The sequence below is a fragment of the Chionomys nivalis genome, chromosome 10 (genome assembly GCF_950005125.1).
Source record: "Chionomys nivalis chromosome 10, mChiNiv1.1, whole genome shotgun sequence".
In the NCBI taxonomy this organism is placed as follows: domain Eukaryota; kingdom Metazoa; phylum Chordata; class Mammalia; order Rodentia; family Cricetidae; genus Chionomys; species Chionomys nivalis.
Genome location: NC_080095.1, coordinates 18,787,442 through 18,801,664, shown reverse-complemented (window position 1 = coordinate 18,801,664; position 14,223 = coordinate 18,787,442). Strand labels below are relative to the sequence as shown.

At 48.5% G+C, this 14,223-nt stretch overlaps 1 protein-coding gene and 1 non-coding gene across 7 annotated transcripts in view; both read right to left on the bottom strand.

Annotated features, from left to right (window-relative positions):
- Positions 1 to 1,899: 1,899 nt before the first annotated feature.
- The window catches only part of Wars1 (tryptophanyl-tRNA synthetase 1), a 31,254-nt gene continuing 18,930 nt past the window's right edge, over positions 1,900 to 14,223 (bottom strand). For all 6 annotated transcript variants that reach the window (XM_057783301.1, XM_057783303.1, XM_057783304.1 and 3 more), the window contains 7 exons: positions 13,654 to 13,773; positions 13,021 to 13,203; positions 10,541 to 10,641; positions 9,017 to 9,129; positions 8,619 to 8,792; positions 5,686 to 5,826; positions 1,900 to 3,327 (listed from right to left, as the gene is read on the bottom strand). In XM_057783301.1, coding sequence (XP_057639284.1) covers positions 3,166 to 3,327; positions 5,686 to 5,826; positions 8,619 to 8,792; positions 9,017 to 9,129; positions 10,541 to 10,641; positions 13,021 to 13,203; positions 13,654 to 13,773 — 994 coding nt within the window. In that variant the 3' untranslated portion in view covers positions 1,900 to 3,165. The remainder of the gene's footprint in view (positions 3,328 to 5,685; positions 5,827 to 8,618; positions 8,793 to 9,016; positions 9,130 to 10,540; positions 10,642 to 13,020; positions 13,204 to 13,653; positions 13,774 to 14,223) is intronic.
- On the bottom strand, positions 5,356 to 5,461 carry LOC130883273 (U6 spliceosomal RNA). Its single transcript, XR_009057957.1, has one exon. It is a non-coding gene; the product is annotated as a U6 spliceosomal RNA (small nuclear RNA).

Genomic DNA, 14,223 nt, shown 5'->3' with positions numbered 1-14,223 from the left:
TGTTTTAGTTCCTGAACTTGAAAGTTCACCTAGTTTAGAGAGGTCAAGATGCTGGGACATTCTGGGCCAGCGCCTGGAAAAGGACAACCAATGAAGGGGCCTAATAATTTACCAACTCTGTCAGGAGCCACCGGTACCTCTCTCTCTGTTTCTTTCTTTCTTTCTTTCTTTCTTTCTTTCTTTCTTTCTTTCTTTCTTTCTTTCTTTCTTTCTTTCTTTCTTCCTTCCTTCCTTCCTTCCTTCCTTCCTTCCTTCCTTCCTTCCTTCCTTCCTTCCTTCCTTCCTTCCTTTCTTCTCTCTCTCTCTCTCTCTCTCTCTCTCTCTCTCTCTCTCTCTCTCTCTCTCTCTCTAAAAGTTTTTTCGAGACAGGGTCTCACTATGTTGTCTTGACTGGCCTGGAACTTGCTATGTAGATCATGCTGGCCTCAAACTCTGCCTTCTTCTGCCTCCCAAAAGCTGGGGTTAAAGGTGTGAAGTTCCACGTTCACGTGGTTCAGGGCAGGTAGATGCTCTGGGTCCAAATGATCTGTTGTCCCAGCCCAGTGTCCAGGCTGCCATTGGTGAGGGAAGTGACTTAGCAGGAAGAGCTTGGAACTCATTACACAGCCCTGGCTGGCCTCAAATTCTCATTGTCTACCTGCTTGGCCTCCCCAGTGCAGGGAATCTAGGCAGAAGTCACCATCACTGGCCTCACTCCTGCTGCCAGAAGTAAAGATCAGAGGGACGGTGCTGGCTGCTCCCGATCTCACACTGGGGAAGAGCTGGTCTCCCACAGGACTACTTCCAGAAAATTCAAGGCTGTAGCTGAGCGTTTCAGGGAGAGCTAAAAGCTGCCCCTTGAAGCTCCCACAGATTGTGCTGGCTACAGACCCATGCGCCCAGAAGAAGGGCTAACAGTGCAGATCTGGAGAGTTTCACCAAGGCCTGCTCACCTCTGCACATGCTGCTCTAGATGGGAGCTGTCACCTGCATCTGTGTGCTGAGGACACCGTTCAGAGTGAAGGCTGTTCTTCCTGGGAAGGCTCTGGACCATTTGTATTGGACACCATCCCAGGCTGCCCCTTCTCTCAGGGAACTTCAAGAATGCCCTGGTTTTCAGCAAAAGTGGCAGCTATTCTACCCTCACCATGACTAGCAGCAGCCTTGGCTATCACTTCTGTGGGAGATGGAGTTCCCAAGAGGTCAAGTGACTCTCTCAAAGTTGTGGTCAGTGGGAGGGGGCTGGCCTGGGTGCTCACTCGTCTCTGGCACCAGGATCCTAGCTAAGCTGTCAGATGCTCTGGCTGGGTAGACAACGACAGCAACATCTCTCCCTCGTCTGCAGCTCTGTCCCGGGAGCAATGGCATCACAAGTGACACTAGTCACTGTGGATCAGAGAGCGCGCAAGGCAGTGCTCTGCATCTGCTTCACCAACTCTGGCCACAAAGTGTCCCGACAGGGCCTCGAGAGGAGCCGGCACGGACTTCATGCCATACTCTGACTCTCACATGGGCTGACACTAAAATGGCCCCTGGCCTTGGCCTCCCAGGGTATGAATCTTAGTGCTCTCAATACTAAGTCAGAACAGACTGCTCAGTAACAAATTCACTGTGTGGCCTTAGGCGAGTCACACTTCCCTCCTCAGTCCCCGCCTGAGCACCCAGGCCTCTGCAGACAGGACAGCAGAAACACATGCTCTCTTCAGGCTGTTAGAACGTCAAACAAGGTGGGAAAGCAGTCGCAGGGACAGGGTGGCTTCTCAGGACAAGTGGCTGACACAAAAACAGTCCCTGGGAGCCTGTCTCTAAGCACCATGGGCCCCTCTCCCTGCTCCCCCAACAAGGGGGATGACCCCAAGGGGCAGTAAGTGCAGGGACCTCTGAAGCCTGCTTGCACAGATGGTGACAAAGGCAGGAGCACAAACGAAGTTTATTTTTGCAAGGACAGAACATTCCAGAGAGGCCTTTGTGCCTTCAGAGAGGACAGACACGTCCAACCAGGGCTTTCCCTGAGATACGGCTTCGGCTTTGCCAAGACTCTGAGTGGTGGCTCAAACAGGGCCAGCCTGGAAGGAGAATGCCAGAGCCTAAGACGGCTGTTGTTCTTTCCTGTCTAGCTATGGTCCACCGGCCCAGGGCACAGCCAGCACTGTTCCGTGCTGCCCTCCACTTCAGTCAAGTGTCAAAACAAAAGCATCTGCAAAGGCAACAGACTGTCCTTAGAGTCTGATGGTCGGGAGAAGTCACCGCTGGGTTTTAAAAAGTAGAGGCTGGGCCATTTGTAGAAAAGTTAGTACACTAAGGGCAACAGGCATGATTCTGGAGTGGACAACACGTGTGATCTGGAGTTTAGTTACCTCAGCCTCAAGTTTCACCCAAAAGACTCAGGTTAATAGAAATGGTCCAGCCTGGTCCATAATCAGTGTTAAAAGCAGCTTTAGAGCTGAATGACGCCCCAGCCTCCACTGTGGTGTTGAAGACTGAACCTAGGGCATCATGCACGCTAGGTGAGTGCTCTACTACTGAGCTACATCTACAGGACAAAGGTGACCACTGCCTAGTCAGTACCAGCAAAGCTTATATATATTATATGCAAATGTATAAATATATCTATATAGTTGGTATGGGCTCAAGCACAGCATCTTTTGCCCACTAAAAGTCTCCTCATTGGTTTTTCACAGCAGTTTTTAGTTTTACAATAATGACATTCTGACTCCATAGACTCAGAATCAAACACAAATTATGACAGGCTCTTGCTGGGTAGCCCCAGCTGGCCCAGAACTTGTGCCTTTGCCTCCTGAATACAGAGATTATAAGGCGTGCACCACCATGCATAGCACATACACTTAAAAAGAAAATCAATAGATTTTGGGAATTTATCTGGAACCCTAGGGTGCTAGATGGACAGTCCTGTGGGGCACAGAGGTGCCACACCTGGGCTCTCTGTGGGGGAGATTCTCGGCTGGGTTTCTATGTGACCACACAACATTAGCAGCACCTGACCATCCTCAACAGACAACAGGCGGAGAGACATCACAGAAGAAACAGCATCCAGAATGCACAAGGGTGTAGAGACCCAGGTCCAGGAATTACCACGTGACAGAAACCTACTGGGAGTGTGACTTGATTGGAGGGGCTGGGATTATTGATAGATTTTTGTCTTTATGTGCACACAGAAGAGAAGCATTACTGAAAGTGGAAGGACAGCTGCCGGGGAGTCATGAACTCCTTCACCATTTCCTCGGTGACCGCCTTGCGTCGGGCCTGGTGCTCGGCCACCAGAGGCTGAAGGACGTCTATGAGTGTCTTCTTGAGCTCCCCAGTGAGCATGGCTCCGCTGGTGTAATCCTGCCAGGAATGGGATGCTGTGAGCAGTGGCTTAGTGTCCGAGCCCTCCCCACCTGAGCTCTAGTTCAGCTTATGTCCCTTTAGGAGCTATGCCTAAAGTGTCACAGTAACCTGGGTCTTACAGGACATTAAAATGTCTGTTTCTTGTGCCTTTTCCTTTGGTTGTTGTGCTAATTCTGATGTGTTACTTTTTATTTTACCTTATAATAGCTCATATTGTCTGAAGATGCCTGTTTGTTTCCTAATGAGACACAGAAAGGGAGTGGCTACAGGTGGGAGGAGCAGGAGTAGAGACCATACTCAGAATCTATTTTGTCACTCACAAGAGAAAAGAGAGCTGACTTGGCTCCCAGCGATGGCTCCACGCACCCTGACACCTTCCTTCCCGACTGTGCCACTTTTCAAGCAGACAAAACAGACCCATAACCTAGGTGGCGCAAGTAGGGGAAAAATCTCCTTCAGTTCCACACCACAGGCACCAGCCACTAACAGTGACTGGCATATTTCCTCCGAGAACTTTCTGGTGACTGTCATGTAGCTCTCTTCTCACTGCCCTCCTTTCACTGTCCTTGGCAGTGGTTCCGGTGTCACTGAAACCCTTTATTACCTATTTCTATAGCCCTGCACTCAGGTGGCTGAGGCAGGAGGATTGTCCTGAGTTTAGTGTAAGCCTGGTCTATATAGGGAGTTCCAGGGCTACATAGTGAGGTTCTGTCTTAAACAGTAACAACCAAAGACACCCACACAAAGTGAAGTGTGCCCTCAACAGTTCTCACCTGGCCTCCTGGCTGCATGTGCATACTTGTAACTTTTTATTTTTATTCTTTTTTAATTAAAATTTCCACCTGCTCCCCGTTTCCCATTTCCCTCCCCCTCCTCCCACATATTGCCCCCTCCCCTCCCCCTATCCCACTCCTTTTCTCCTCCCCCACTCCATTCCCCCTCCCTCTCGATACTGAAGAGCAGTCCAAATTCCCTGCCCTGCGGAAAGACCAAGGTCCTCCCACTTCTATCTAGGTCCAGGAAGGTGAGCATTCAAACAGGCTAAGCTCCCACAAAGCCAGTTCATGTATTAGGATCGAAACCTAGTGCCATTGTCCTTGGCTTCTCATCAGCCTTCATTGTCCGCCATGTTCAGAGAGTCCAGTTTTAACCCATGCTTATTCAGTCCCAGTCCAGCTGGCCTTGGTGGGATACTTGTAACTTTTTACTGCTAGTATTTTTGTTATTTTTATATGAAAAGCTGTTTCCTATTCTGCTGTGGGACAATGGTTTTGTCACTTGCTTGTATTAATTTAATAAAATGCTGATTGGCCAGTAGCCAGGCAGGAAGTACAGGTGGGACAACCAGAACAGGAGAATTCTGGGAAGAGGAAAGTCTCAGTCTGCAGTCTTTACCCAGGCACAGAGGACGCAAGATGAGAGTGCCTCACTGATAAAAGGTTCCAAGCCATGTGGCTGACACAGATAAGAATTATGGGTTAATGTAGGATGTAAGAGTTAATAAGGAGCCTGAGCTAATAGGCCAACCAGTTTATAACTAATGTAGGCCTCTGTGTGTTTTTTTGGGACTGAAGGCTGGGACCGGGTGTGACAAAAACCTCTGTCAACACTATTCTATAGTATTTCCTTGGAAAAGACTCCAAGGCCAAGGTTCTGCTTGTCCTTACCAGCTCACTGATGGGCTGTCCTGGAACCAGAGACACCTAAACAATCTACTGGCATGTGGTTCACCTACATTTCTCCCCTGACAAGAAAGACAAATCTTCTTTATGCTCTTACTTTTGTTTTTTGTTTTTTTTTTTTTTTTTGTTTTTTTTTCGAGACAGGGTTTCTCTGTGGTTTTGGAGCCTGTCCTGGAACTAGCTCTTGTAGACCAGGCTGGTCTCGAACTCACAGAGATCCGCCTGCCTCTGCCTCCCGAGTGCTGGGATTAAAGGCGTGCGCCATATGCTCTTACTTTTGTGAACTATTCAAGGATTTTTCCCATGTGGTTAAAAATCTGAGTGATCTTACCCAGTTTTTGTTTTACATATGGAATGTTTCATGGATTTTGTGCCATCCTTGAGTTGGGGCCATGCTCAACTTCTCTGTATTGTTCCTGTTTTGGTATATGTGCTGCTGAAGCAAGCACCTGTTCTGTTTTAAAATACAGCATCTTGTATAGCCCAGGCTGGCCTAGAATTTGTAATTTGCCTGCTTCAGTTTCCTGAGTAGTTAGGTCTAAGTACGTAGGAACTTACTTGTAAGAACTGAGCCTGGTTCAGCCTAGGCCACCAAGGATGCTCTAGCAACACACAAGGTCTGGCTGGGCTGTCAGGCTCATGAGGGTGGGTGGCAGGGCTGGGGTGGACTCACCTTTCTGATCTGTTCCAGCCTGTCATCATCTTCAAGGAAGAAGGTCAGGTACATGAAGGACACATCCACTTCACAGTTGCCCCCAAACTGCCTATGCTCCTCCACGGTGTCTCTTCCACCAGAAAATGCGTGCTTGTTGACCTGCACCAGCACAGAAGCCAGTCAGAGTGCTGCCCTCTCCCTGGACACAGGTCAGGGCCTATGGGGTAGCAGTCACACTAGTGACTCATGGCGAAGGGCAGGGAGGCTGGAGAGCAGGTCTTTGAAAACCTCACTGCTTGAGTTACAGAACAGTCTGGAAACCAAAGCAGGCTGGGCTTAAAACTGAGGGTGAGCCCAAGCCCTCTTCAGAGTAGGTGGCCAGCAGAAAGGATGACAGCAGTGCTGCCCCACCCCATGTACACATAAGCCATGAGGTCAGGGGAGCACAGCTGAAGGAAGCTCCACTTTCAGTATGTGGTGGCAGGAAAGGCCTGTAGGGAGGTTTCCACCCAGACAGGCGATGTGTCAGACGGACTAGAGTGATGGCTCAGTGACTGATCACTGGCTGCTCTTCCAGAGGACCAGAGTTCAATCCCCAGCACCCACATGGCACTTCAAAACTGTCTGTTACTCCGGATGCCCTTGTCTGGCCCCCCATAGATACCAGGCACTCATGTGAAGCACAGACATACACACAAGCAAAATACTAATACACATAAAAACAAGCAAACAAACCCCAGAAACTAACATAATGGAGCTCAGCTCAGTGGTGGACAGTTAGTATACAGGAGGCTGAGGCAGGAGGATTGCCTGTGTTCAAGAGTTCCAGGCCAGTCTCAGCAACACAGAGAAACACCATCTTTAAACAAACAAAAGAACAGTGTAAACCTTTAACCCAGCATATAGATCTGTGAGTGAGGTTAGTCTGGGGTACATAGTGAGCTCCAGGCCAGCCAGTGGTACACAGTAAGAGCCTGTCTCAGAAACGTAAGTAAGTAAATAAAAACAAGTGAAAGCTAGGGGTAAAGGTCACCAGGTCTTCGCACCTCACAAAAGCTGCCAGCCTGCAAAGATCCTCTTCATAGTTGATAGGGTCATGTTTGGTCAGAATATTTTGTCCTAGGACAAATCTCCCAAATCCTCTCAGGGAACTGCTCGGCTTCAGGCTGCTGACTCACAAGAACAAACGCGCCCAGACATGGGTGGCTGTTCCTGCTTTATAATAAAGAGATGGTGTTTTCCTGAGTTCTGTGAGCTGTTCCAGCAAATGAGTGAAGCCTTGGTAGGGGCTGTGGGACCCTGGCGCAGAACTGGTTAATCACAAGTCAGGATGCCTTGGGCTGGCAGAGCTGTGAGTGCTGCACTCTCCAGGGAGAAAGCATCAGGACTGATCTGACCATAGGACACCAGCCAGTTGGTGTCTGCTGGAAAACCACTTGGCAGGCACAGAGGTGGAGGGAAAAGTCCCCTTGCCTTGTTAACTTATAGGCCAAGCTAATCAGGCCCCAGACTGTTGGCAGCTGTGTGAATGAGCAGCGAGACTTCCTCATTGTAAGACTGACCCTGCTGCTGGCAGGGTCTCAGCCCAGCTCTGAGCTGTGGAGAGGACCTGACTATGACCCTGGCCTCTGTAGGCCCTTGTAGTTTGATCTTGTGCACAACACTCACCGAGGCCTTGGGTCTCTGCTGGCTTTTGCAAATGAAAAATACTCCAGAGTCATAAGCTGCTTCTAAAAACCGACTTCTCAAACTTGAGCAGAACATGCTTCCCCACACACCTCACTCCTCCCCTCCCCCTGCATTCTGGAAGTTTCAGATAAAAACAAAAGAGAAAGAAAGATTTCCCCCAAATCCCCAATCCTATTAGCTCTCATGTTAGCCAGGGTTGGCCAAAGCCATTTCTGGACGAAGGCCTGGATATGAAAAGTCCCCATTGTTAACCAGAACCTGTTTGGGACTTTCCGAGAGCTTGTGGACCTGGCAGGGACTCTGACTATTGTATAACCCCCCTGCCCCAGATATGTTCCTCTTCTCTTAGACCATCCAGGCCACAAACAGTCGGGTCCAAAGGAAACATCAGTGACTTCCTGTAACTATCAAGGGCTCACACTCACTGGCAGCTGAGTTCTGAGCAACAGCAGTGGGCTCTGAACCACGTGGATGCGCAAACTCCTTTCTAGTTCCAGTTTCCAACTAACTTGCAAATATTTCCCAAGCACCCACAGCCTGCCAGACAGGGCACAACTAGACATGGAATCCTACTGGAGGGTACTTCTCAATTCTTCCCAGGAGAGCATCCTAGAGAATAGCAGCCTACCATGCTACCTTCACTCTGGAGCAGTGTGTCAGGGAGGAGCTTTAACACTGAGTGATCATCCTCTCTGTCCCATGACTCTCAGCTCCAAACAGACAGAGTAACTGGGCATGGTGGCTGGGCAGAGTGGCGCACGCCTTTAATCCCAGCACCCTGGAGGCAGAGGCAGGCGGATCTCTGTGACAGCCTGGTCTACACTGACACTTTGTCCCAATTAACAAACTATTTATTGAGGGACTGGCAGAGACTGAGGGAGAAGGAAACTCAGAAAGCATCAGCATGGTAACTGGCCCAGCCCGGTCTGATTTTTCAGAACACAGGCCCATCTTTTCCACTATCTGACAACAGCTTCATTGATTATGCTTTAAAGCAAACCACCAAGATCCTGCTTCTGCACTGACATGCTGGTAATCAAGAAAAGAGGAAAATGGAAAAGTCCCCAGGATCTTACCTATACGAAGGGACTTAATAAATTCCCTAACACCAAAAACCAAAGTCCCAAACCCCCAGTCCACCCAAACCCAAGCTCCCCTGCTGTGGTTAGTGGGCTCCTATGGAATTCAGCACTGCTAAGAGTCTGAGTTGTAAGAAATGGTAGGTTAAGGGAACTCGTGTTTCCTGCTTCTCTCAGGCTCACCTTGCTCTTGATTTGCTTGGCTGTGTCAGTGAGGAAGATGGAAGAGTTGGGGTCACTGGCGCTCATCTTGGTCTGAGCACCCTGCAAGGCAGGGAAGAAGGTGGAATGCAGCAGGGCAGGTTTAGGGTGGCCGATCCTGGGGGCCACGTCCCTTGTCATTCTGAAGTATGGATCCTGGGTGGAGAAGGCTTGGGTGAAGACAACGGAACACACGTCTAGGCTCTCGCCAATGGGCCACCACAAAGGAGCCCCCCTCGTGGGAGGCTGTGAAGCCTGCAGTCAGTTTCAGACTGGCTTCTCTTCTCTAAACACGTATAGCCCACCTCCACCCTCCTCAGGAGAGTCCCAAAACCACAGGCAGTCCCATTTCACTTCCCACAGCCAGTTCTGTCTCCAACCTGGTCAATAGCACACGGGATGAGGCACTGGATGTCCGTCCGGTCTCGGAAGATCTTTGGGAAAGAGTTGCTGAATGATGGTGCAGCCTGGACAGCAGGAAAACTGATCTTCCCTGAAAGAAGGGAGACACTCCTGTGTGTGGGGCTGACCACTGCTCTGGGTAATCGATCCAGTTACAGGAATCAACAGTGGGTTTCTTCCCGACTGAAAACAAACTAAACACAGCCTAACAATGCAGAGAGGGAGCTAAATAAAAGTCGAGCCCCAGCCCAGGTGTCTCATCAGATGTTTCTTGTCTGCATTTCTCAGTGTGCTACTCTTCAAACCCCACGGCAAGGCACCTCCTGCCATCTTACAAACATGCAGGCTCAGGGTGTTTATGTGGTTGGCCACAGCTGCACATAGCAAGTGACTGGCTGAACAAGGACTGAACACGGGGTGTCAGGGAATGACGGGGCTGGATTTGTTTTAAGATGCTGCTCATCACTTCCACCGTGGAATTATCCTGGATGCTGTTACCCCAATGCCAAGTGCCTCTCAAAATCAAGAAGACTATGCTCCAATTGCTGGGAATGAATCTGACTGAACCATCAAAGAGGGGGGGTCAGGGGACTGGACACAGGGGACAGAAGGCGCAGACAAGTCTCAAGATGATGGCCTACAAAGGCCAGTACATTACAGAGACATGTGGAGGACATAACTATGTGTATACACTTGGCATATACAGTGTGTATCAGTGGAAAGTCACGGGGAGGAGAGTAAGGAGCCTGTAGCTAGTTAAACCCCTTTTCTTTATATGTATTTAATTATTTATTAAGGTTGCACTATGTGGCCCCTGACTAACCTGAAACTCACTATATAGATTAGGCTGGCCTCAAAATCTGAGATTTGCCTGCCTTGGCCTTTGAGTGCTGGGATTAAAGGAATGTGCCACTATATTCAGCTAAAACTTCTTATCTTGTAAGTGGGGAGACTGGGGCCCAGGGAAGGCTCCTATAAGAGAGCGGAAGATCCACCTGTCCTCTGTAACCCTCCTGGGTGCTACCAAGCTCTACAGTGATTGGGGTCACACCAGCACGTTGGAGAACTCCAGCCAGTCTTGTCTGTCTGCGTCTGGTGGAACACCCACCTCTGAATGTTTTAAATGAAGTACTAACATCTCAGGTCTCTAGGCAGATGCTTTGAAGACCAGATACTCAGGGTGGCGTGGGGCTCAGTGGTAGCATTTCTTACAAGTATGAATCTATCTCTTGGAACAGACACACACATCCCAGGTACGTTAGCTCAGGCTTTGGTGTTGCTGTTCTGTATTTTATTTATTTATTTTTTAATATTGGCTGATTGATTAATTTAGTTTTTTCAAGTGGGTCTGCCTCCTGAGTGCTGGAATTAAAGGCATGCACCACCACCACCCAGCACTGCTGCTCTGTGATTCTTATGAACACTGGCTAGTCTCCTTTGAGCTTGCCTGTCCCACAGAGAGAGTTAGAGGGGTCCCCAGGCAGCAACAGCCCCTTCCTTACCAATGCAGTCACTGTCTGTGAAGCCAAAAATGCCCTTCACTTGATTGAAAGTGACATGCTTCTGAATCTTCACCACGTTCTTGTAGAAGCCTGGGCTCTGCCTGCGGAGATGAGCAGAGTCACACTTGAGCTGGAGGGCAGCTTCCATGGGCAACAGAGTAGCAGTGCCTAATACCTGGTATCAGTAAGTGGCGTGCCAGACACACACTGGGTATCACATGTGTTTAGCTCATACGTAACAAGAATGTTTAGAGAAGTCATCTGCAGGTAGACAACTATAGCAGTCACATCTGTACCTAGCTCTGGGAGGAAGACTTGCTTTGGTTATGGCGTTTCATCGCAGTAATAGAAACCCTAACTAATACAGACACTGACATTTGAGTCTAGGCAGGACAGAGTGAGCCAAATCCCTGCTATGTTCAGAGGGCCAGAAAGGTACTTTCTCCCCCAGAGTGCAGATGAAGGAGCTATGTGTTTGATGCCCATCAAGGGTCTCCCTGTATCAGATCGGTAGTTGTGTAGCAGGGAGCAGAGAAGGGCATCTCCTCAGGAAAAGGGGTCTTGACATTCATTTGGAGGAAAAGTAAAAGAGTTAGCCACACAGGGATGAAGGTTTCAGAGGATAACATTTTGTTTGCAAAGAGGAGGAATATGAACTGTAAACTGTCCATCTGATTGGAAATGGCAGTGTTGCTGAAGAAAACATAGGGCCAAAACACAAGGGTCTGTGTGCTAAGAGCAAGGTGAGCTCTTGCTGTCCCATGCTGGGAACCAGGCAAGGCAGAAGCGTGGAAGACAAGAGCGGAGGAGTTGCAGTGGTTAAGGATGCTGCACAGAGCAGAAGCTGGATTGAGACTCCTGCCGCAGCTCCTGGAGAGGTAAGGAAGGAGTTCAAGGACAGCCTAAGAAACACACAGAGAGTGACTCACAAACAAAAGCCGCCAGTCACTGTGCCCCGTCAACAGCCTGGCCGTAAGAGGAGGAGCAGAATCCATGGCGTCTGTGCTGAGGCTATTTTAGGGAGTAAGGTGAAAACAACGGCACGGGTGTGACTAGTCTGATGACACCTATGTTACCACAAGACCACTGAAGACCCATTTAAATCCCTCTGTGCTCACATGGAATAATTGAAGAACAGTCTGACAGGTGAAACTCAAAAAATTAATCTGTTGGGGCAGGGCAGGCAAAAAGGCTCAGCTGTTAAAAGTGGAAGTAGAGAACTGTCCCATAAAATGTCCCCTTCAACCCCCACTCAATAAATTAAAATGTAATTAAAAAAATATGTTTTTTTGAGACAGAGTCTAATGTAGTCAGGTTGGCCTCAAACCTAGAGAGAGTCTTTTTGCCTTGTCTCCCTAGTGCTGGGATTAAAGGCATGTGCTATCACACCCAGCATAATAAAAATATTTTAAAATCTTAAGGATTTTCTCATTTGGTAAAAGGTCAGATTTCCTGTCAGGGTACTTGTGGTTCCTGGTAGACACACTCCCACTTGGCTCCAAGAACTTACAAAGGCAGCTGGGGAACAGCAACAGTCCCCGTGTGCTTCCTCACACTGCCTAGCCTAATCATCGGCTGGAACACTACACAAGAGGGCCAGCCCACCTGCTGAACTGACTCCCTGGAGTGAAGGTCCATACCTCCAGTGCTCAAGACTCGATGCCTCCAAGTCCTCCCATGGTGGGGAAACAGACCCAGCCTCACACACGCTAGGTACGTCACACTCCAGCCCTCAAAAATATTCGTGGCTAAACAGTATTCACCGTTTTATGTACTTTTGAGACAGGAAATAACTAAGTAGCCTATTCTATCAGCAGCTTGAGTGCTGGGATTAGAGGTATGTGCACAGGGCTTTAATGTCATTCTTATGGCTGACTAGGAGCCACCTCCACCCACTTTGTTTCTTCTGGTGGGGCCTTGTTCTGTAGCCCTGAGGTAGCCTTGAGGCCCCTGAGTAATGGGACTGATTGTAGGTGCAGGCCACAACATACCTGCTTCAAAGTTTGATTTTCCCACACTTTGTAATCATTGGGGATGAAGTTCAAGAATGAAGTGTGCTGACTTAAATAAGGGCAGTTTAAGAAATGGGATGGTATAGAACGTATCTAACAAGTGACACTTTTTTCTGAGGAAAAAGCCACATTGAAAGTGAGAAGGCTACCAAGCTCAGACCAGCTGTCCTTGGACGCTACAGTACAAAATACTTCACTGTGACAGCTGAGGGTGATACCATGACTATGCTGGGAAATGTTTATGACTTCTGTAGAGAAGACTATGAAGGCAATCTTATGAAGATTATGAAGAAGTAATTCTGATATTACTTCTTTTTACGCACAGTTTCCACCTTAAAAATTATGGCTAAATGACACCAACATTCCAGATCACAACAGAAGAAAGACCAGCCCATCACCCATCTCCAGTGTTTCAGCTTGGTCATCATGTCTGTACCCATTGCTCAGAAGGCAGCCAAATGTCCTTACCCCATAAACTCAAGGTCAGAGAAGATGAAAGTTTTGTTGATGTCAAAGCCACAGGCAATGATGTCCTTCGCATTTTCCACAGTGTAGCTGTAAGCCTGCTCCAGAGTCAGGTCCTTCCACAGGTACTTCTCATCATCAGACATCTGGATGACCAGAGGCACATTGAACACATCTTGCAGCCACCTACAAAACACGAAAGGTATTTGTAGGCATGAACATGCCCTGTAGCCGAGTCTAGGGACATGGAGGATGGAGATCCTGAGGAAGAATGCCACTTTTGCATGTGAACACAGTTCCTACCTCTTCTGTAACTGTAGACCTACACTATCAATGCCAAACATTTCACTAATGATTTCTTCCTATAAGAGAGAAATTCCTGTCCCTTGGTAGACATGGACATGAGGTTTGGACTAGAGTGGGCTTAGGTGGCAAGGACAAGGAGCAGGAAGAGGAGTGGAGCAGGCACGGTGGTGGTCTCCCATCACACCTGGCTCTTCTGGAGCGAGCCTAGGTGCAAAGGCAATGAAGAGGTAGCCTGTAGCTCAGCCAGCAGGAGCAGCCTTGTCTTTTAAGATGTTCTATAAATTCCACTCTTACCACTGGGGAGTGACAAGTCACATGAGCAATACTTACTTTGTGAAAATAAATGGAACGAGATGGCCCAGATGCATTGCTTCAGAGGAGGGGCCCCTGCCTGTGTATAGATAAAATGGCTTCTTATTTTCATAGGCATCAAGAACTTGATTCATATCTCTAAAGGAAGAGAGAAAAAAAAGAAATAGTGTCATTTTCTGGAAAAAGTACCAAAACACCAATGCTCATTTGGAAGAGAAAAGTAAAGACAGATCAATAACATAGGTGATAGTCAGAATGTGGTCTCTTTGGAGCTGGGAAACACGATGACGGGCAACTACCTCAGAGAGCACTCCCGTGAATAATTCTTTTGGAAGCCAAGACACGCGAGTTAGGAATAAAAGGTTTAAAATCTGGGCCAGATGTGACGGCCCACACCTTAAATCCCAGCATTCAGGGGGCGGAGGCAGGCAGATCTCTGTGAATTTGAGGACAGTCTGGTCTACAGGGTGAGACCCTGTCTCTGGACAACACTTTAAAGGAAGAGCATGAACATGCCACTGGTACTTCTTGGAATGCTCCAACGACCAAAGTGAATGCACTCAGTGCTTTCTACAACCTCTGAGGATG